General features: G+C 40.5%; 1 protein-coding gene across 4 annotated transcripts in view; it reads right to left on the bottom strand.

Annotated features, from left to right (window-relative positions):
- The window catches only part of LOC100344565 (C-type lectin domain family 4 member A), a 43,917-nt gene that overhangs the window by 1,829 nt on the left and 17,681 nt on the right, over positions 1-24,407 (bottom strand). For 2 of the 4 annotated variants that reach the window (XR_016212961.1, XM_002712758.6), the window contains one exon: positions 21,730-23,908. Coding sequence is in view for 3 of the 4 variants with exons in the window: in XM_002712758.6 (XP_002712804.1) it covers positions 23,761-23,908 (148 nt within the window). In the remaining variant the exon portion in view is untranslated. Of the gene's footprint in view, positions 1-1,840; positions 1,891-21,729; positions 23,945-24,407 lie in introns of those variants that run through there. The other 2 variants (XM_008259783.5, XM_051850144.3) reach the window with 2 other exon arrangements.

The raw sequence follows: 24,407 nt of genomic DNA, 5'->3' as shown, positions 1-24,407 counted from the left end.
TACATAGCCAAAAAAAAAAAAAAAAATCCACTCTTGGAGGATTCCCACCAGTCTTCCCTTGACAAATAAGGATTTATCATTTTATGCAATCTGCTGACAGCCTCAGAAATACATATGCACCCAACACTGGAACACTGAATTTTATTTAAAAAATATTAGATATAAGAAAGAGACATGGACTGTAATACAATAATATTAGAGGAGTTAAATACCCTACTTTCTTCATAGTGGAGTATCACCTAGACATAAAAATCTACCTAGACATATATTACCTGGATATCTATATATCACCTAGATATCACCTATATCATACATATCACTTTGACAAAAAATCAAAAGTTGTATTTATGAAATGCATGAAGTTTGTATACCTTAAATAAAATATTTCTGGGAGGAAAAAGACACAATGTGAACAATTCAAAAAAATCAGAATTAAATTATGCTACTGACCAAAGGGACTTAACATATTTACATAGAATTTTACACTACAAATATAGAATACACACACCTCTGATAAATAAATGGAATATCTTACAGGACATATTATATGTTAGGCTACAAAAAAAACTCAACAATTTCAAAAAATTAAAATTTTAGCGGGGCCAGTGCTGTGGCACAGTGGGTTAAAGCCCTGGCCTGAAGCACTGACATCACATATGGGTGCCGGTTCTAGTCCCGGCTGCTCCTCTTCTGATCCCACTCTTTGCTATGGCCTGGGAAAGCAGTGGAAGATGGCCCAAGGCCTTGGGCCCCTGTACCCTTGTGGGAGACTCGGAAGAAGCTCCTGGCTCCTGGCTTCAAATGGGTACAGCTCTGGCCTTTGCAGCCATCTGGGGAGTGAACCAGCAGATGGAAGACCTCTCTCTGTCTCTACTTCTCTCGGTAACTCTGTCTTTCAAATAAATAAAATAAATCTTAAAAAAAATTAACATATCTTTATTTACCTCAGTGGAATAAAACTGGAAATTAACAAGAACTTTAGAAATGGTACAAATATGTTGAAACCAACAACATACTCTTGAATGATCAACATGCCATAAAGAAATCAAAAGGAAATTTAAAAAATTTTTGAAACAAATGGAAATGCATACAAAGCATGCCAAAACCTATTGAATATAGCAAAATTAGTAAGAGGGTCATTTATGGTGGTAACAATCCAACTCAAGGAAATAGAGAAGCAAGAACAAACCCAAAATTAGTAAGTGAAAGGAAATAACAAAGATCAGAGCAGAAATAAACAAAATAGAGACACAGAAAAAAAATACAAAAGACCAAAAAAATGATGAGTCAGTTTTATTTTAAAAGATAAGCAAAATGACAAACTTTGGCATGACTAACCAAGAAGAAAAGAGAAAAAAATTCCAAAGAGTAAAATCAGAGATGTAAAGAACGACGTGGCAACTCATACCAGAGAAGTACAAAGGGTGAAGGGACTATTCTGAACAACTTTATGCCAACAAAATTGGAAAACTGGGAAGATGTGCCAAAACAGTTAAAAAAAAAAGAAAAATCTTAATTCATTTTTAACTATTAAAAAGTATTGAAAACCAGGGAACCCTTCCAACTCATTCTTCAAATCCATCATTATCCTGATATGAAAACCAGGTAAGGACCACAAGAAAACTGCAGATCAATATCCTTGACAAATGAAGATACAAAAATTCTGGAAAAAATTACTCTGATCTAATAATTACACACCATATAGATGTATTTAAATGTCATACTATAATCCCATAAATATTGGTAATAACCGTATATCAATTAAACGTTGAAAAGCTACAATAGATTATGAATACCAGTTGATGTTTGGTACCACTTGGGAGCTTTATGAGAAACATACCTTTCAAGCAATAGCAGTTGACATGATGGTTGGTGTGTCAGCCACAGAGACTGATAAGGGATAAGGAAATATCTATTAATCAAATTGTTAAGCATGAATACACAACCTAGAAAAGGGGACTGTGCAAGAGGGAGAGAAAGGAGCAGATCTAGAACAACCACCATGGTGATGAACCTGAAACTGGTACAGGCAAACAGGGCAGAAACCATAATAGCAGTGAAAGAATTCTGTGGGACCCCACAGCTTCCTCTTCTGGCGGAGGAAGTAAAGAATGGCTATTTGGGAATAATATGCTTCTCAGAAATGCTTCCAAGGGAAAATATGACCACGAACAATGGAGATTTACTTTTCTTTCCAAAAGTGATGCCAATACATCCTGCAGGCCAGGCGTTAGCCAAGGACATTAATTAAAGGATTTTCTTAAAGTAGTTAGTCAACATCCATACTCCTAGGCCACTGCGAGGAAATGCAGATTAAACATCTACTTCTGCATTTCTTTTATACTCAAGGGCTCACTTAACTTTCCCTTGAGGTGATAAGTGCTCCTTCAAAGCACTATAGTTTTTTTATTTCATCTCAATTGTCCTGAGGTTGTCACATTCCTACTTCTGTTATCTAGATAACCTGTATGTTAGACTGTCTTTTTTTTTTAGGGAATGTAACATTTATTTTATAAATATGTTAATTTGCCCCCAATTAATCTATAAATTCAATATTTCCCATTCAAAGCACCAGAAGGTTATTTGCTTAAAAAATCATAAGTTCATTCTGTAATTTATATAAAAGTAATATAATACTGTCATTTATACATTAAAAAAAAAGAATGTCTAGATGGAAAAAAATTGTCAGCAGACATAAACTACCAGATACCAAGATCTACTATAAAGCTGTCTTCCTGCAAATAGTTTAGTGTCAGTTCAAGGCTGTATGAATGAACCGGGGGAAAAAATAGAAAATCCAGGGGTGGACACTAACACTCACAACCCTTTGAACTGTGCCAAAGTTGTCACTGAAGTACAGTGGGAGCCAAGTGCTCTTTTTAATAAAGATACTAAGTTAGACTGTCTTTTAATTTGCAAAGAAATTTTAATGAAAAATTTGTAGGAACAATGCTCACACCGTCCACAGATCCCAACAAAAACAGGAGGATCAAGTTTGCTTGGGGAATCTCAGCCTCAAGTATCCATGGATCTTAAGCCTAGGGCTCTTGCCATCAGCAATATTTGGTTCCCAAATGCAGAACTTATGTGTCTCAGCTCATATTCAGAGTCTCTGTGTGAGAGAAGTTGATTTTTATAACTCGACAAAGTAGGATAAAGTCAGTTAACCACAAATGTGATCACTAAACTCTTTGGGTGCACATCTCAAAATAAAATTATAGACAAGTAGAGATGACAGCTCAAAACTTCCTGTGTCATCTCAATGCTTCTGCTATGCAAAAATCTTCATGGAAAATGTGTACAGGGCCAGTGCTGTGGCACAGCAGGTGAAGCCACTGCCTGGAGTATTGGCATCCCATAGGGACACCGGTTCAAGTCCCAACTGCTCTACTTCTGATCCAGTTTGTGGATGAGCAAGCATGGTGCTGACATGGTGCTAACCCTAACCCTTACCCTAGCCCTAACCCTAACCCTAACCCTAAATTAAATCCTAACCCTAATCCTAACCCTAATCCTAGCCCTAGCCCTAGCCCCAACCCAGCCCTAACACTAGCCCCTAAACTTAACCATAGCCCACACATCTGTGTGGGTGGGCCTAGTACCAGGGAGTGTGGGTAAATTCGCCTGGTGTTGGGATTTGTCATGAAGTCATTCAGCTCACTCACCCATTCTTTCATGGGAGAACTTATAGACCAAGGGGATCTCTACTGGAATTGTGTTGTTTGGGCTGGAGGGGAAGGTAATATGGGTAAAGTGAAACTGCTTGTTCTTTTAAAAGCATCTCATTTCATTTCTGTGCATTACCCAGGTGCTGTATGTTCTCACCTGGATTCTGGAGCATTAATGAAGGTATTTTTTTTAAAGCTTTTATTTAATGAATGCAAATTTTGAATATTTAGAAATATAGTGATTTTTCCCCTTCCCCATATCTGCTAGGCTTCTATAGTCGCTGTCAAAAGGTGTCCCAAAATACATTGCCATTTACACAGGCTCTTATTTTTTAAGTTTTTTTATTTATATATATATATATGAGAGGTAGAGTTACAGACAGAGAAAGGGAGAGTCAGAGAGAGAGGTCTCCTATCCGCTGGTTCACTCCCCAGATGGCTGATCTGAAGCCAGGAGCTTCTTCCGGGTCTCCCACGCAGGTGCAGAGGCCCAAGCACTTGGGCCATCTTCTGCTTTCCCAGGTCATAGCAGAGAGCTGGATCGGAAGAGGAGCAGCCTGGACAGGAACTGGTGTCCATATGAGAATTCAGCCTGGATACTCTTCTCCTCATCCATCTCTCTGGTTTAACTTCTCTCTTCCTTGAAATGTCACCCTCCCTGGAAGGATTATCTCAATACCTTATGTAAATTAAAATCCCACCATCATGCTCTATTCCTTTACTCTGAGCTATGGTTCTTTAAAGTGCTTGTGTATGGTGTGTTCTCTTTTTAAATTTATCACTTTTCACTACAATGTAATCTGTATGAAAATAGGAACTCTTCTTTTTTCACTTCCTTTTCTCTACCTGGAAAAAAGCTTGGCAAAAAAATAGGTGTGCAATGTATATCTTCTGGATGAATAATAAATACATCAGTGAGTTGGGACATGGATTATATGAATAATCTCTATTTGTTTTATGAATTACACACCAAAGTATGCATTTTCCACATGTGCCTAAACCTCTAAATAGTAAATGCGTTCTAAACACATCACAGAACACTATTTTGAGATATAGTTATAATTGTGTCACAAAAAAAGTTGACAAAACCATGCATAGGCATCTATATCCCACCTTGGAGATTATGTTGTAATGTAAAAACAAACAAACAAAAAGTTCTGAAAATTCTACAGAAAGAGAACTACTTAAAGTTGAATAAGAGAGTGACCACAAAAAGATGGCACAGTAGGAGATACCAGCCTTCATTCCTCCCCCCAAACACCACAATTACACAGTTATCTGTGAATGAAAATACCCTTGGGAGAGCTCAAGTTCCCAATTAAGAACATGCAGCAGCAACACAGTGCAATTAAAAAAAAAAAAAAAGTGGTAAGCCGGCGCCGTGGCTCAATAGGCTAATCCTCCACCTTGCGGCGCCGGCACACCGGGTTCTAGTCCCGGTTGGGGCGCCGGATTCTGTCCCGGTTGCCCCTCTTCCAGGCCAGCTCTCTGCTATGGCCAGGGAGTGCAGTGGAGGATGGCCCAGGTGCTTGGGCCCTGCACCCCATGGGAGACCAGGAAAAGCACCTGGATCCTGGCTCCTGCCATCGGATCAGCGCGGTGCGCCGGCTGCAGCGGCGGCCATTGGAGGGTGAACCAACGGCAAAGGAAGACCTTTCTCTCTGTCTCTCTCTCTCACTGTCCACTCTGCCTGTCAAAAAAAAAAAAAAAAAAAAGTGGGGAGGTGGGAGATAATCACACAGAAAGGACTGCAGGGAGACTGGCATAGCTGAGACATTTGGAGATGGCTAGGGACAACGACGAAGAAGGGGGCTATCAGTAACCAACTCTCCGCAGGTGCAAATGTGATGCCCTGTGGCCCACTTTGCCCAGACACAAGACCTGCTGTCACTTCACACATTCCTGTACTCCAGATTCTGTGTGGCCACACCATGTACACGTGCACATCAGTCATCATAGCCACTGTTGCTAAAGCCTAGCCCCATTCCAGGACCTAGAGCTGCGATCAATCTGTGCACACATGAGCTCTCAACCCTAGCCCTACTACCGTTCTTGAGTGCCCGCTCCTCAGACCTCGGAATCGCTGCCACAGTAAGCTAGTCCACATCAGACCCTGGAGCCACTATTGCTTGACTTGTGTTTGCATTCCAGACCCTGACTCTGCATCTAGTACACAAGCACCTCACTGCAGACCCAGAGCCAGCACTGCAGCAGATGCGTTCAAGCCCCAGTTTGTGGAGCAGCAATAGCCCTGCACATACCCAGCTCCAGACCTCAGAGCCAGTGTTGCCCTGTATGCGGCTGTGCATCCATCTCCATGGGTTACACATCAGACACCAGTGCCACCTGCACCGTGGCAGTGCCTGCAAGCAGGACCTGGTGCTGGGAGAGACCCCCTCAGCTATAACTTCCCCTGTATGAGAGATCAGAAGAACCCCTTCACCACAGAAGGCCTGAACGTCCCCTTCTGCTGCTGCAAACACACACAGTGGTGCTGAGGACTCCACAGCCGTCACCAGTGCTGATCTGGGTGGACAGAGCTGCACTAATCAAACACCCCGCCTGGTCAGTGCCCTTGCACCCACCTGGAGGTCAAGCTCTGCCCCCCCCCAAACCAGTCCATGACGTGTGGAAGAGGCAACCACTTCAGCAAATGCACAGACATCAGCAACCAGCAGCAAGAAACAAGAAAAACCAAGGAAACGCGTCACTACCTGCATGAATCCATTTTCCACTGCTATAACAAAATACCTGAGGCTGAGTACATTACAAAAGGGTTTGCTTATAATGTAAGTGGTCACTTATAATTTACTTATAAAGATTATAGTGTTGGAGGATGAAAGTTCAAGACTGGGTGGCCCCATTGGTGGTGTTCTAGTGACAAATGACATCACAGTGGGAGTGTGTGTAAGATGGAGAAATCATATGACAACACAAAACACCAGAGAGTGTGGAGAGGCCAGTATGTCTCCACTATAGCAAACTTCTCATGCAGACTATCCAGGGTCCCACAGAGTGACATTAATTCTTTTTTGATTTTTACCTATTTATGCTAATATGAAAAATACTATACTTAGGTAACACATAGTTAAGGAAACCAAGTAAGGAATCCAGATTAAACTGGTCTGCTTGAGTTAAGCAGAGCACACAGTTGAAATTTTGAGAAAGAAGAACATACATTAACAAAAAGAACACTGGCAAGCCTCAATGCAAGTTCAATGTTTTTAAGAGATTTATAGTGATTTAGTCATTTTCCATCACACTCCGCCTCTTCAAGTTTCCACCAACTCCCAATCTTACCACACTGGGTATCAAGTTTCTAACACAGAAACCCCCTGGGGGGACACTCACACCATAAACAAATGATAACACCACCAAAGGAACACGAAAACTGAGTCAAGACAGAGAAGTCTATGATTTACTTGAAAATGGTGCAAAATAATTGTTTTAAGGAAGTTTAGCAAGCTACAAGAAAACACTGATAAATAACATAATACAATCAGGAAAACAACACATAATAAATTGAGAAGCTCAAAGGAGACAGAAATAATAACAAAGGACAAAATGGAAATTCCAGAGCAGAAGGAAATAAAAATCCAGTAGAGAGCATCAACAGCAGGCTCCATCAATCAAAGAAAGAATCTATGAACTCAAAGACCAGGCATTGAGGGCATTTGAAAATATTGAGTCAGAGAATTTTAAGAAAAAAAGTGAAAAGGAAGAAAGAAAGTCTATGAGATTTATGGGATATCATGATGATAACTACTGTTCACATTGTAGGAGTTCTAGAAGTATAAGGAAGAGAGATAGGGATAGAAAGCTGATTGAGGGGCTGGCGCTGTGGTGTAGTGGGTTAAGCCACCATCTGCAGTGCCGGCATCCCATGTAGGCACCGGTTCAAGTCCCGGCTGCTCCACTTCTGATACGGCTCTCTGCTATGGCCTGGGAAAGCAATAGAAGATGGCCCAAGTCCTTGGGCCCCCGCACCAGTGTGGGAGACCTGAAAGAGGCCCAGCCTCCTGGCTTTGGATAGGCCCAGCTCCAGCTGTTGTTGTAGCCATTTGGGGAGTGAACCAGCTGATGGAAGACCTCTCTCTCTGTCTCTACCTCTCTTTGTAATTCTGTCTTTCAAATAAATTTTTTAAAAAGATGTAAATTAGCAACATTAAAAAGTGAAGGTAAAACTCACTGATAAATGTATAGCCAAATTCAAAAGATTCTAAATTTAATGATGATATATAAATCACTTATACCTCTATTTTAAGGGATAAAAGACAAAATTCTTAGACACAACAACAATAACCGATTAATAGATACACAATATAATAATAATATATACAATATAAAAACATATAAAGTATAATACCAAAAAATATAAAATGTGTGTCAACTGATTGGATAAAGACACCAAAACATATATAAATTTCAAAAGGCTCATAGAAAATGCGCATTATCTTTTAATTCCATTTGCCCATGAACTTTTTGAAGTGTTCACATATATTGGAGAAAGACTGTCTCTTCAATAAATGAGTCTGGGAAAACAGGATATCCATATGCAGAAGACTGAAATGATACCAACCCCACTTCTCACCCTTTATAAAAATTTGAATCAAAATGGATCAAGGACCTAGATGTAAGACCTGAAACTATAAAACTACTAGAAGAAAACATTCGAGAATTACTCCAAAATATCTACAAAGGCAAGGCATTTGTAATAAGACTCCCAGAGAACAAGAAACAAAAGCTAAAGTAGAAGATGAGGTTATATCAAACTATGAAGCTTCTGTATAGCAAAGGAAACACTTAACAGAGGGAAGAGACACCTGTGGAATGAGGAAAAACATTTTGCAAACTCTTCAGCTGAAAAAGGGTTGGCATTGAGAATATATAAGGAACTCAAAAAGAAATCCACAAAAGAACCATCCAGTCAAGGAATGACAAATGATGGGAACAGACATTTCTCAAAAGAGGAAATAAAAATGACTAAAAGTATGTGAAAATACTGCCTAAAACCATTAGCATCAGAGAAATGCAAATAAAAACCACAGTGAGTTATCTCACTTCAGTTAAAGTGGCTGTTACCAAAGACAAAAATATAACAAATGCTGGTGAGAATGTGAGGAAAAGGGAACATTTATGCGGTGCTAGTAGAAAGGTAAATTAGTATAGCTACTATGTAGGTTCCTCCAGAAACTAAAAACATATCTATACCATATGACCAGTTATCCCCCTCTGGTATATATCCAAGGAAATGAAGTCCACCTATCAAAGAGATACCTACCCTCCCCTGTGCACTGCTGCACTGCTCACAGAAGCCGAAATGTGGACTCAGACCAGCTGTCCACTGAGAGATGAATGATTAAGAAAATGTTTTGCATATACACAATGGAACATTTTTCAGCCATAAAGAATAATGAAATATTGTCATTTGCTGCAAAATTCATGTTCTTTTGATTCATGGAGATTCATCACAATGTGATTCTTGTTTGTTTCTCTACTTCCCTTTGGTTAACGAAGTACTTATCCATAAACTGAATTCTCTCCAGCACTTGAGCTTGAAAAACTAAAAATGGATTTAACTTTGGTGATGCTGCTGTCTCTTACTATTACACTAAAATCTGAGAGATTCTTTTTTTAAGATCCAAAAAAACTTCTTGCTTTTTGAATCAATAAATATAAAAAGGCAGTTTAGATTATTCTCCCAAAGACTCTTATTATCTACTTTTCAATCATTTTTCAGAAAACAGAGATTTTTTAAAACCAAAGAAATAATAGGCCAGCACCGCAGCTCACTAGGCTAATCCTCCGCCTGCGGCGCCAGCACACCAGATTCTAGTCCCAGTCAGGGTGCCGGATTCTGTCCCGGTTGCCCCTCTTCCAGGCCCGCTCTCTACTGTGGCCAGGGCGTGCAGTGGAGGATGGCCCAAGTCCTTGGGCCCTGCACCCACATGGGAGACCAGGAGAAGCACCTGGCTCCTGGCTTCAGATCAGCGCGGTGCGCCGGCCGCAGCGGCCATTGGAGGGTGAACCAACAGAAAAAGGAAGACCTTTCTCTCTGTCTCTCTCACTGTCCACTCTGCCTGTCAAAAAAATAATAATAATAAAGAAGAGAAGCAAAAAATCTGCAATGCCTCTCATGACAGCAAACCTTAGATGTTTAGTTAGTGGTGAAGGAAGCAGGAAGAATCTATGTTAGTGTCACATTCTCTGATTTAATTGTTCTTTTATGCATTTTAACAGCTTGGGGCTAGTGCTGTGGGATAGCAGGTAAAGCAGCTGCCTGAAGTGCTGGCATCCCATATGGGCACCAGTTCAAGTCCTGGCTGCTCCGCTTCCGATCCAGCTCTCTGTTATGGCCTGGAAAAGCAATGGAAGATGGTCCAAGTCCTTGGGCCCCTGCACCCACATGGGAGACCCAGAAGAAGCTCCTGGCTTCTGACTTCAGATCAGCCCAGCTCCGGCCGACATGGCCACTTGGGGAGTGAATCAGAGGATGGAAGACCTCCCTCTGTCTCTCTCTCTTTCTCTCTCTGCCTCTGCCTCTCTGTAACTCTGCCTTTCCAATAAATAAATAAAAATTTTTTTAAAAGAGAGAGAGAGAGAGAAGGAAGAAGTGGTTATAGGACATCACCATCTGTTTCCAGTTCCCCTCAGAGATGAAAAAACAAAAACCCAAAGACTGAGTCATTCGATTGTCCAGGAAAATGAAAGATTCTCATAAGCAATATATAGGCAAAGCAACTTGAAGACCTCTTTGCTTTTTTCCCATCTCCAATTCACACCCTCTGGTCTTGACCATTAATGAGCCTGTGCTCCATTTTCTTTGCTTTCTTCTATTCCTTTGTCCTATATAAGTTTCTAGATTATAGGGACAGGCCTTTGAATAAAGAGTGCTGAGATACTGGGAGGGAAGGCAGAAAGAAGAGATGGGCCAAATTAGACACGATGTTTAAAAAAATGGTAAGGAGAATGGAAAATCAGAGCAAAAGCAGAAGTGTGGGCAAAGTCAGATCATGCTTGCAGACGATAGTAAAATATCTGTGCTTGCCAGGAAGCAATGCAAAAACTAGTAGAGGAACTGGCATTATGGCAGAGCAGGTAAAGCTGCCAGCTGCAACGCTGGCAGCAAATATGGGCACCAGTTTGTGTCCTGGCTGCTCCACTTCTGATCCAGCTCCCTGCTAATGGCTTGGGAAAAGCAGCAGAAGATGACCCAAGTGCTTGGGCCCCTGCCACCCACATGGGAGACCTGGATGGAATGCTTGCATCCTGGCTTCAGCCTGGCCCAGCCTCAGCTGCTGCAGCCACATGGGGAGTGAACCAATAGATGGGAGATCTCTCTCTTTCTCCCTCTTTGTCTCTCCCTCTCTCTCTGTAACTCTTTCAAACAAATAAATCATTTATTTATTATTTTATTATTTGAGAGAGAGAGTTACAGACAGTGAGAGGGAAAGAGAGAGAAAAGTCTTCCATCTGTTGGTTCACTCCCCAGATAGCCGCAACGGCCGGAGCTGCGCTGATCTGAAGCCAGGAGCTTCCTCCAGGTCTATGCGGGGGAAGGGCCCTAGGACTTCCTCTGCTTTCCCAGGCCATAGCGGAGAGATGGATTGGAAGAGGAGCAGCTGGGGCTAGAATTGGCGCCCATATGGGATGCTGGCACCACAGGCGAGGATTAACCCACTGCGCCATGCGCTGGCCCCCACAAATAAATCTTTCTTAAAAACTGGTAGAGAAGATAATAATAATGATTAAAAATAAAAGCCTACAGTATGCTATTAGACAAAGTAAATGTTGTCTTGTTTCAGCTTGATCTCTTTTAATTGAGAGACCTGCCTGATGTTTTAATAAAATAAACCTTTAGGCCAGTGCCGCGGCTCACTAGGCTAATCCTCTGCCTGCGGCGCCAGCACACCGGGTTCTAGTCCAAGTTTGGGCACCGGATTCTGTCCCAGTTGCTCCTCTTCCAGTCCAGCTCTCTGCTGTGGCCCCGGAGTGCAGTGGAGGATAGCCCAAGTGCTTGGGCCCTGCACCCCATGGGAGACCAGGATAAGCACCTGGCTCCTGGCTTCAGGTCGGCGCGGTGCTGGCGGTAGCACCCATTTGGGGAGTGAACCAACAGAGGGAAGACCTTTCTCTCTGCTTCTCTCTCTCACACTGTCTAACTCTGCCTGTCAAAAAAAATAATAATAAAATAAAATAAAATAAACCTTTAAAAAAGAAAGTATGGTCTTTATAGACAATGTAACAGTATACAGCCATAGTAAAAAAGAACGAGATCCTGCTATTTGTGACAATGTGGACGAATCTGAAGGGTATTATGTTAAGTAAAATAAGCAGTCACATGGGCTGGAAACATGATGCAATGGGTTATGCGGCCACCTGTGATACTAGATCCCATATCAGGGCGTTGGTTCAAATCCCAGCTACTCTGCTTCCCATTCTGCTTCCTGCTAATGTGCCTGGGAAGGCAACAGAAGATGATCCAAGTACTTAGACCCCTGCCACCTATGTGAGAGACCTGGATAGAGCTTGTGGCTCCTGACTTCAGCCTGACTCAGCCCTATCGCAGCCATTTGTGGAGTGAGCCAGCAGACAGAAAATCCATCTCTCTCTGTCTCTCTCTCTCTCTAACTCTGCATTTCAAATAATAAATTAAATCTTTTAAACTTTAAAAAATAATTGAGTGGCCAGGACTGTGGTATAGCGGGTAAAGCCGCCACCTGCAGTGCCAGCATCCCATATGGGTGCCAGTTCGAGTCCCGGCTGCTCCACTTCTGATCTAGCACTCTGTTATGGCCTAGGAAAGCAGTAGAAGATGGCCCAAGTCCTTGGCCCTGCACCTGTGTGGGAGACCTAGAAGAAGCTCCTGGCTCCTGGCTTTGGATTGGCCCAGCTCCAGCCGTTGACGTCATCTGGGGAGTGAACCAGAGAATGGAAGAGCTCTCTCTCTCTCTCTCTCTACCTCTCCTCTCTCTGTGTAACTCTGACTTTCAAATAAATAAATAAATCGTTAAAAATAAATAAATAATTTCAAGCCACATAGTTTGTGCCAAGAAAGAAAGAGAGAGAGAGAGAGAGAGAGAGAGAGAGAGAGAGAAGGAAAGAGAAAGAACGAATGAATCAGGTCTCTTCTGTGTCTCTACTTTGCTGTCCACAGTATTTCTGTCATTCTAAGGCCAGTCCCTCCCATGGTCACAAAAATGACTATCAGTAGCAAATAGGGCTACATATTTTCCTGTTCGCATTTATTAGGAGAGCTCCCTAAATTCTCTGAGAACAGAAGGAAGCAACTCACTGAAATGACTTGCAATTCCCGCTGATTGTTTTGATAGCCTCCAGTTAATCGGACCACAGAGCTGAATGTGTAACCAACATCTTAAATTACCCAAACTTTATTCTGATCTGGCTGAAAAGCCCAGGGGAGAATTTCAGGCATGGAAAGCCAAAACACTGGCAAAAATTTTCTACATAAAGTACCCCTGTGGGGTGAGACCCCAGTGGAAAGAAGTGGCCACCAAAGAAAGAGGTACTTTTCTTTAAAGAGAGAACTTCCACTTTGTTTATGACCTTGTCGAGCTAGTGGATCCAAAAGGCTTCCATAACCAAGGCAGCTCATGTCAAGAGCCTTGCGTGGTCACTGATGTCACCCATGAGTGTTAATTGTTAAATAAACAATAAGAGTCACTGGACACTAATTTCCCATGCAGGACTTCTGTACCTAAAGAGTTCTAACATGAGACTCAATAGTAAAACTTGTTCTCAAGAATGATTTCCTTTTAGTGTATTAAGAAGAGGTTATTATTATGCCTCATAAGTTATAGTTATGCATAAGGTCACAAAAGATGTATCATTCTGGGGTTCTTCTTTAAATATAATTAAGTTTCTAAAAGGAAAGAAGGAGGAGGAAGGAAGAGAAAGGAGGAAGGAAAGAAGAAAGAGAAATTACATTTGAGAAGCAGTAACTTTGAACAGCCCTTGTCTGGACTTTTGAGGAACAGTTTTCTTAGTTTTTTCATTTTTTTCTTTTTCTCTTTTCTTTCTTTCTTTTACTTTTTCTTTCTTAAACTAAACAGGGGAGGGAAGAGGGTGAGAGGTTGGAGAGGGTTGGAAGGGTAAGTACGGTGGGAGAATTACTATTATCCAAATGTCGTATTTATGAGATACATAAAATGAAATTTTAAAAAAACCTAAGCTTTATGAAACAAAGTGATTTTAAGCAATATTGGTGTTTTGTTTGTGAGAACAAAGAGATAAATAGGCAAACATTATGTGCTATAATCCTCAATGATGGCTCCCAATAAAAAAGAAAAAAGTCCCATTTCCAAGACTGTGGAAAAGAGTAAAATACTTAGGATTAAATCAAACCAAAACTATGAAACATTTATATAAGAAAACTATAAAACATTGATGAAATAAAGACATAAAGAAAAGGAAATATATCTTGTGCTAATATACTGTAAACAAACTCAAAACACATCAGAAACATCATCTGGACCAAGTAGGATTTATCCCAGGTATCCAGGGATGGTGCAGCATTCTCAAATCAATAAATGTGACACATCTCATTAACAAACTAAAGAACAAAAACCATATGTCAAATCAATAGATGCAGAGAAAGCATTTGATATAAAATAAAATATCCTTTCATGATGAAAACCTTAAGCAAAATGGGTATAGAAGGAACATTGCTCATAACAATCAATGCAAATTATAACAAACCCATGGCCAACATCTTATTGAGTGGGGAAAAGTTGGAAGCGTTCCCTCTAAGATCCAGAAGCAGTCAAAGATGCCCACTCTCACCATTGCTATTTAATATAGTCCTGAAAGTTTTAGCCAAGCCATTTGGCAAGAAAAAGAAATCAAAGGGATACAAATTGGGAAAGAAGAAGCCAAAATCTCCCTATTTGCAGATGACATGATTCTATATATCTGGGATCTAAAAGACTCTACTAAGAGATAATTGGAACTCATAAAAGAGTTTGGTATAGTGGCAAGATATAAAATTCACACACGAATACCAGTAGCCTTTATATACATAGACAATATCATGGCTAAGAAAGAACTTCCTTTTTTATGAACTTCTATTTTTTATAGAAAACTTTTATTTAATAAATATAAATTTGAAAGTATAACTTTTGGATTATAGTGGTACCCCCATAACCATCCTCCCACCCACAAACCATCCCATCTCCTACTCCCTCTCCCATCTCATTCTTCATTAAGATTCATTTTAATTATCTTTATATACAGAAGATCAACTTAGTATATACTAAGTAAAGATTTCAACAGTTTGCACCCACACAGACACACAAAGTATAAAGTACTGTTTGAAAACTAGTTTTACCATTAATTTGCATAGTACAACACATTAAGGACAGAGATTCTACATGAAGAGTAAGTGCACAGTGACTCCTATTGTTGATTTAACAACTGACACTCTTATTTATGACGTCAGTGATCACCCGAGGCTCTTGTCATGAGCTGCCAAGGCTATGAAAGCCTCTTGAGTTCACAAACTCTGACCTTATTTAGACAAGGCCATAATCAAAGTGGATGTTCTCTCCTCCCTTCAGAGAAAAGTACCTCCTTCTTTGATGGTCCCTTCTTTCCACTGGGATCTCTCTCACAGAGATCTTTCATGTAGGCCATTTTTGCCACAATGTCTTGGCTTTCCATGCCTGCGAACCTCTCATGGGCTTTTTAGCCAGATCCGAATGTCTTAGGGGCTGATTCTGAGGCCAGACTGCTGTTTAATCCCAGAGAGTTTTCTACTGAGGAACACAGAAGGCTGTCTGTTGGTAAAGGAAATAGCTCCAAGAGAAATTTCTGAAATCATGTTGTTTTCCCAGCCTTGTCCGCTTTTGAAAATGCTCTTGAAGAGGCCTTGTACCAAGAGATAGATGACTTCATAAAGCCAGTGGAAAAGGACCTATTGGACAGTACAGGTGTGTACCGTGCCCTCCTTGGTCCATGCCCTGGCTGTGAGTCTGAGCACTACCCAGCCTCACATGGTCAACTTCCTCCTAAGGTAAGACCTCCAGGCCCTCTCTCTGCAAGTCTGAAGCCTCAAATTTTTTTCTGAACCTTGACATCAGGCCTCCACTGTGCAAAAAGGTTTTGTGGTTTCCTGTGGTGTTTTTCTTCCTACCAAGAAACCTGTGTGATGATTCAGTGACTCGGCAGCTTTAAGATTTAAAAAACTTAAATCCTTGTTCCTGGGTTAAATGTGGAAGCACTCAAATATTATGGCTTCTTATGTTAGCAAAGTCATGGAGATTGAGTGTGGAATCAAGGTAGGATCAACACACCTAATTCTGTCCCCATTAGGGCACAAGGCTAAAGAAAGGGACCCTGGCAGCCCAGAGAGTTTTTTTTTTTTAGAAAACTTTTACTTAATAAATATAAATTTTGAAAGTACAGCTTTTGGATTAGAGTGGATTTTCCCCCATAACCACCCTCCCACCCACAAACCATCCCATCTCCTACTCCCTCTCCCATCCCATTCTTCATTAAGATTCATTTTAATTATCTTTATATACAGAAGATCAACTTAGTATATTCTAAGTAAAGATTTCAACGGATTGCACCCACACAGACACACAAAGTATAAAGTACTGTTTGAAAACTAGTTTTACCATTAATTTGCATAGTACAACACATTAAGGACAGAGATCCTACATGAGGAGTAGGTGAACAGTAACTCCTGTTGTTGATTTAACAACTGACAGTCTTATTTATGATGTCAGTAATCACCCAAGGCTCTTTTTTATTTATTTTTTATTTTTTGACAGGCAGAGTGGACAGTGAGAGAGAGAGACAGAGAAAAAGGTCTTCCTTTGCCATTGGTTCACCCTCCAATGGCCGCCGCAGTCGGTGCACTGCGGCCAGCACACCAGGCTGATCCGATGGCAGGAGCCAGGTACTTATCCTGCTCTCCCATGGGGTACAGGGCCCAAGGACTTGGGCCATCCTCCACTGCACTCCCTGGCCACAGCAGAGAGCTGGCTTGGAAGAGGGGCAACCGGGACAGAATCCGGCACCCCGACTGGGACTAGAACCCGGTGTGCCAGCGCTGCAAGGCAGAGGATTAGCCTAGTGAGCCACGGCGCCGGCCTACCCAAGGCTCTTATCATGAGCTGCCAAGGCTATGGAAACCTCCTGAGTTTACAAACTCCGGCCTTATTTAGACAAGGTCATAATCAAAGTGGAAGTTCTCTCCTCCCTTCAGAGAAAGGTACCTCCTTCTTTGATGGCCCATTCAGAGAAAGAACTTCTAAGATCAATCCCATTCACGAGAGCTACAAAAAAAAAATTCAATACCTTGGAATAAGCTTAACCGGGGAAGTCAAAAGCCACTACAATGAAAATTACAAAACATTAAAGAAAGAAATAGAAAAAGATACAAAAAAATGGAAAATTCTTCCATATTCTTGGATTGGAAAAATCAATATCATCAAAATGTCCATTCTTCCAAAAGCAATTTACATATTCAATGGGATACCAATCAAAATACCAAAGACATTCTTCTCAGAACTAGAAAAAATTATGCTGAAATTCATCTGGAGGCACAGAGGATCTCAAATAGCTAAAGCAATCCTATACAACAAAAACAAAGCTGGAGGCATCACAATGCCAGATTTCAAGACGTACTATAGTGCAGTTATAATCAAAACAGCCTGGTACTGGCAAAAAAAATAGATGTATAGACCAATGGAACAGAATAGAAACTCCAGAAATCAATCAACACGTCTATAACCAACTAATCTTTGATGAAGGAGCTAAAATCAATCCCTGGAGCAAAGATAGTCTCTTTAACAATTACTGCTGGGAAAACTGGATCTCCTCATATGGAAATGTGAAACAAGACCCCTACATTACACCTTACACAAAAATCCATTCAAAATGGATCAAAGACCTAAATCTATGACCTGATACCATCAAATTACTAGAGAACATTGGGGAAACTCTGCAAGACATTGGAATTAGCAAAGGTTTCTTGGAAAAGACCCCAAAAGCACAATTAATCAAAGACAAAATTGACAAACAGGATTACATCAACTGAAAAGCTTCTGCACTGCAAAAGAAACACTTAACAAAGTGAGGAGGCAACTTGTAAACTATACAACTGATAAAGGATTAATATCCAGGATCTGTTAAGAGCTTAAGAAACTCAACAACAACAAAACAAAGAATCCAGTTAAGAAATGGGCAAAGGATTTGAACAAGAAATTTTTCAAGTGAGGAAACTCAGATGGCCAACAGAGACATAAAAAAATGCTCAGGATCACTAGTCATTACAGAAATGCAAATCAAAAACACAATGAGGTTTCCACCTCACCCCAGTTTGAATGGCTCTCAAACACAAATAAACAAACAATAAATGCTGGTGAGGATGTGGGAGAAAAGGTAGCCTAACCCACTGTTGATGGGAATATAAACTGGTGTGGCCATTGTGGAAGACTGTATGGAGATACATCAGAAAGCTAAAAAATCTACCATATAACACAGCAATCCCACTCTTCAGTATTTATTCTAACAAAATGAAATCAGCAAATGAAAGAGTTAGCTGTACCCCCATGTTAATTGCAGCTCAATTCACAATAGCTAAGCTATGATATCAACCCCAATGTCCGTTAATTGATGACTGGATAAAGAAATTATGGTGTATATACATTACAGAATATTACTCAGCAGTATAAAAAAGAAAATAAAATCCTATCACTTGTAACAAAACAGATGCAACTGGTAACCATTGTACTTAGTGATATAATCCAGTCCCAAAAAGACAGGTACCATATTTTTTCCTGATCTGTGGTAACTAGTAGAGTACCTAAATGTGATATGTTGGAGTGAAACTGACATTTTGAGATTTGATGATTGTTTACAGCCCTTGTCTCTACTGTTCAGAAACAGTGTTTTTTCTGCACACTATTTGTTGAACTCTACTTTGTGTAGGACTAACCTTATGAGTATAAAGTTTACTGAAAATAGAACTTTGTAAGAATTAAGAGTGGGAATAGGAGAGAATAAGGGTTGGAATGAGAGTGGGAGGGAGAGTAGAGTGGGAAGTATCACTATGCTCCTAAATCTGTGTATATGAAATACATTACATTTGTATACATTAAATAAATTTTTTAAAAATGACTATTAAAAATTCCAATAGCATTCTTCCAAGAAATATAAAAGAAACATTTCTAAAGTTTGAATGACAACCCAGCCATCCCACTCCTTGGAATTTACCCAAAGGAAATTAAATGGGCAAACACAAAAGCTGTCTGTACCTTAATGTTTATTGCAGCTCAATTCACAATAGCTAAGACCTGGAATCAACCCAAATGCCATTAACAGTAGACTGGATAAAGAAATTATGGGACATGTACTCTATAGAATACTATACAGCAGTAAAAAAAAAAAAAAAAAAAAACAGTGAAATCTGGTCATTTGCAACAAAATGGAGGAATCTGGAAAACATCATGCTGAGTGAAATAAGCCAGTCCCAGAAGGACAAATATCATATGTTCACCCTGATTGGTGACAACTAACTGAGCATCAAAAAGGAAACCTGATGAAGTGAAATGGACACTATGAGCAACAATAACTTGATCAGCCCTTATCATCACTGTTGATTTACAATTTAATACTATATCCCTTTTAGTATTTTTGTTTGTTCTACTTAATACCATTGGTTGAGCTATGTAATTAACACACAATTATTCTTAGGTGTTTAAATTTAACTGAAAAGTGATCTCTGTTAAATATAAGAGTGGGAATAAGAGAGGGAGGGGATGTACAATTTGGGACATGCTCAAGCTGACTTGCCCCAAGTGGTGGAGTTAGAAATGTGCCAGGGGATTCCAATACAGTCCCATCAAGGTGGCATGTACCAATGCCACCTCACTAGTCCAAGTGATCAATTTCAGGTCACAATAAACTATAATGATAGGTCTAAGAGTCAAAGGGATCACATAAACAAGACTAGTGTCTGCTAATACTAACTGATAGATTAAAAAGGGAGAGAACAATCCATCATGGGAAGTGGGATACAGAGCAGACTCATAGAATGGCAGTTGTCCTAAACAGCACTCTGGCCTCAGAATCAGCCCTTGAGGCATTTGGATCTGGCTGAAGAGCCCATGAGAGTAGTTCAGGCATGGAAAGCCAAGACACTCTGGAAAAAAAAGGACCTAAATGAAAGATCTCTGCGAGTAAGATCCCAGTGGAAAGAACAGGCCATCAAAGGAGATACCTTTCTCTGAAGGGAGGAGAGAACTTCCACTTTGACTATGGCCTTGTCAAAATAAAATCAAAGTCAGCAAGCTCAGGGGGCTTCCATGGCCTTGGCAACTCATGACTAGAGCCTGGGGAGATTCCTGATGCCTTAAACAAGAGTGTCAATTTGTTAAGTCAACAACAGGAGTCACTGTGCACTTACTCCCCATGTAGGATCTCTGTCCTTAATGTGTAGTTCAATGTGAATTAATGATATGACTAGTGCTCAAACAGTATTTGGCAATTTGTGTTCCGTGTGGGGGCAAACTGATGAAATCTTTACTTAATATATACTAAATTGATCTTCTGTATATAAAGATAATCAAGAATGAATCTTGGTATGAATGGAATGGGAGAGGGAGCGGGAGATGGGAGGGTTGTGGGTGAGTGGGAAGTTATGGGGGGAAAAAGCCATTGTAATCCATGAACTGTACTTTGGAAATTTATATCTACTAAATAAAAGTGTAAAAAAAATAAAAAATAAAGTTTGAATGAAACCACAAAAGACCCTTAGTAGCCAAATCAATATTGATAAAATGCAAACCTGGAGGCATACATTCCCAATTTTAATGTGTGTGTGTGTGTGTGTGTATAGCTATAGTAATCAAACTAACATGGTACTAGTATAGATCCAGACTCATATACCAATGAAATAAAAGCCAGAGTCCAGAAATAAAAATACGCATGTCCTCTCAATGAATACCTGACAAGAGGCCCTAGAATACATAAAGAAAATCTTCTGAGGGCCAGCGCTGTGGCTTAGCGGGTTAAGATGCCTCCTGCAGTGCCAGCATCCCATATGGGCACCTATTCGAAACCCGGCTGCTCTACTTCTGATCCAGCTCTCTGATATGGCCTGAAAAAGCAGTGGAGGATGGCTCAAGTTCTTGGGCCCTTGCACCCATGTGGGAGACCTGGAAGAAGCTCCTGGCTCCTGGCTTTGGATTGGCTCAGCTCCGGCCATTGAAGCCAATTGGGGAGTGAACCAGCAGATGGAAGACCTCTCTTTCTCTCTCTCTCTGCCTCTCTTTCTCTCTCTATGTAACTCTGACTTTCAAATAAATAAATAAATATTTATGAAAAAAGAAAATCTTCTCAATAAATGATGTTGAAAAAACTGGATATCCATGTGAGAAAGAATGAACTTGAACTCTGATCTTATACCACACAGTAAAATGAGATATGAAATATTACTATTCTCTTAACACTGTACAATGAAATACATGAAATTTGTTCCCTTTATATAAATAAAGAATAAAATAATAAAAACTTCAGGAGTAAATGTTTTGCCTGGTGCTTAAGCTGCCAGCTGGGACACCATTATCCTGTGTAAGAACACCTGGGGTTGAGTTCTAGCTCCCATTTTCAGCTTCCTGCTGATGCACCCCTGTAAGGCAACAGGTGATGGTTCAGTATCTGGATCCTCACAGACCTGGAAGGTGTTCCTGGCTCCTGGCTGCATTTCCACTCAGCTGTGCCCATTGTGGGCATGTGGGGAGTGAACAGGAGATAGGAACGTGTTCTCTCTCCATCTATCTCATTATTTCTCTTTCTGTTTCTCTCTGTCTTCCAAATGAAAAGAACTTGAAATGGATTAAAGACTTAACCTTGAGAAGAGACTTATAAAACTCCCAGAAAGAAACATGTGGAAAATTCACTTGGCATTGGTCTGGGCAATGATTTTTTTGGACATGACTGAAGTATCTGCAACAAAAGCAAGCACAGACAAATGGGACTAAAAGACATCTACACAAAATGGAAACAACCAACGAAATGAAAAGTCAGCCTACAGAATGAGAGAAAATATTTATAATCCATATATCTGGTAAGGGATTAATTAGTCCAAAATAACACAACTGAATAAGAAAAAATTCTATTTAAAAATGGACAAAGGATAAGGAAAGACATTTTTTCCGGAGAAGACATGCAAATATCCAACAGATAAATGAAAAAGTGCTCAACATGATAATCAGCAGGAAAATGCAAATGAAAATTATAATGAAACATCATCTCACACCTGTTAGGATGTTAGATCTAAATGGTGCTGGCAAGGATGTGGGTAAAAGGGAACCCCTATGCACTCCTGGTGGGAATGTAAATTGGCACAGTCATTATATCTAAAAATAGGACTACTATATCCAGTGACCCAAGTTCTGGATATATAGGCAAAGAAACTAAAACCACTGTCTCGAAGACACATCTGCACTCCCATGTACACTGCAGTATTCTTCACAAGAGTGAGGATGCAGAAGCCACCTCAGTGTCTGTTGATGCGTGATGAGATAAAGAGAGTTATATATTTGAATCTTACCCACAGAAAAGGATAACTTGTGACAACAAACATGAATCTGGAGAATATTCTGCTAAGTGATATAAGTCAGGTAGAGATTGATAAATACTTCATGATTCTACTTGTATGTGAATCTAAAAGAGTCACATTCAGGGGCTGGCCCTGTGGCACAGCGGGTTAAAGCACTGGCCTGAAGCACTGGCATCCCATATGGGCACCGGTTCTAGTCCCGGCTGCTCCTCTTCTGTTCCAGCTCTCTGCTATGGCCTGGGAAAGCAGTAGAAGATGGCCCAAGTCCTTGGGCCCCTGCATCTGCGTGGGAGACCTGGAGGAAGCGTCTGTCTCCTGGCTTTGGATCAGTGCAGCTCCAGCTGTTGTGGCCATCTGGGAAGTGAACCAGCAGATGGAAGTCTCTACCTCTCTCTGTAACTCTGTCTTTCAAATAAATAAAATAAATCTTTTTTAAAAAGTCACATTCATAGAAGCAGAGCATAGAAAAATGATTGCCAAAGGTTGGGGGTGGGAGAAATGGGTCAGGGGTACAAGTTTTCAGTTTTAAGATAATTAAGTTCCAGAGATCTGACACATGTGTACTATATAGTGAGTACAACTAATCACACTGAACTGTATCTCTTAAGTTTGCATAAGGAGTACACTTTAAATGTTCTTACTATACACCCAAAAATTGGTACCTAGCTAAAGTAATAGATGTGTAAACTTGATTAAGATAATCATTTCATAAAATACACAAGCATTTACAAGCATATCAAATAATCATTTTGTACATCTTAAATATATACAATTTCATTTGTCAAATACATCAATAAAGCTTGGAGGGGAAAAAGAGAACGGTGAGACAAGTGGAAGAGCCAATCATACAATCACAGCAGCGAATAACATCCCCCAGCAAGTAAACAGAAATTAAGACATAGGCTCACATTCCCTCCATCGGTACCCAAAAGGAGTCTCCATCATCATCTCTGGCATATGGAAAATGCTCAATAAATGTTTATTTTACTAAGAATAAAAAGGGGCTGATGCTGTGGCATAGTGGGTAAAGTTGCTGCATGCAGTGCCGGCATCCCATATGGGCACCGGTTTGAGTCCCAGCTGCTCCACTTCCGATCCAGCTCTCTGTTATGGCCTGGGAAAGCAGTAAAAGATGGCCCAAGTCCTTGGGCCCCTGCACCTGCATGGGAGACCCAGATGGAGCTCCTGGCTCCTGTCTTTGAATAAGTGAAGCTCCAACCATTAAGGCTGATTGGGGAGTGAACCAGCAGATGGAAGACCTCCCTTTCTCTCTCTCTCTACCTCTCCTTCTCTGTGTAACTCTGACTTCCAAATAAATAAATAAATCTTTTTTAAAAAAATAAAGAAACAAATTTGTGGACCAATTATCTCCTAAATGGAATAATTTACTACATGCATAAAATTTTATGAGTATCCCTTACTCATAAATAAAACAGCTCATTAGCCAACTCTATAATGGTGGATGCCAATCCAACCACATGTCCATGGAGAATGTTCAGTTCATAAGTAGATCTTCATCATCTCACAAACTGACATTTGATTCTGAACACATCTGATATCATTCCAGCCCCATGTGGCAAGTGGCCGACGATAATTTAGAATAACACAACGTTCGTTCCGATCACTGGGTTCACCTGCATGCCAGAATCTAAACCGGAGAAAAAGAATATTTCTTCAAGCAGTGCTGTGAAAAGGGTAAGAGACAATAAGGGAGCAGGACACTGGTATTGAGCTCTGTGGAAGTCAAGGTCAGATATGCCCGAATCACCCTCCCCCATGTCTCAGGCAGTTTTTCCTCTACCTGTCCTTCTGGCACTTCCTCTGAAAACTGTGCCCACATCACTGCATATTCCCTCAATCTACCGATTTAAATATCCCCCCAGAAGGTGTCTCAGAGGCTATTTCCTATTCGTCCATCTCTATATCCTATTCTCAGAGGACTGTTGATCCACATAGATGGAAAGATTTCACCCTGGCTCCACGTATCAATATAGGTTTTTCTCCCTTTTTTTAATATTCTGCTTTTGCAGTCTGAGGAACTAGTTAAAACTTGTGATCCTCTACCATCCCTGTTATCTTGGGCAAGTAATTTAATTCCCCTGATTCTCAGTTTTCTTATCTAAAAATTGAGGACTACAGTAATATTA

Source organism: Oryctolagus cuniculus, chromosome 9, assembly GCF_051225735.1.
Source record: "Oryctolagus cuniculus isolate XC-2025 breed Fujian yellow rabbit chromosome 9, ASM5122573v1, whole genome shotgun sequence".
In the NCBI taxonomy this organism is placed as follows: domain Eukaryota; kingdom Metazoa; phylum Chordata; class Mammalia; order Lagomorpha; family Leporidae; genus Oryctolagus; species Oryctolagus cuniculus.
The sequence above is the reverse complement of the archived record's forward strand: the minus strand, read 5'-3'. Positions and strand labels throughout refer to the sequence as shown.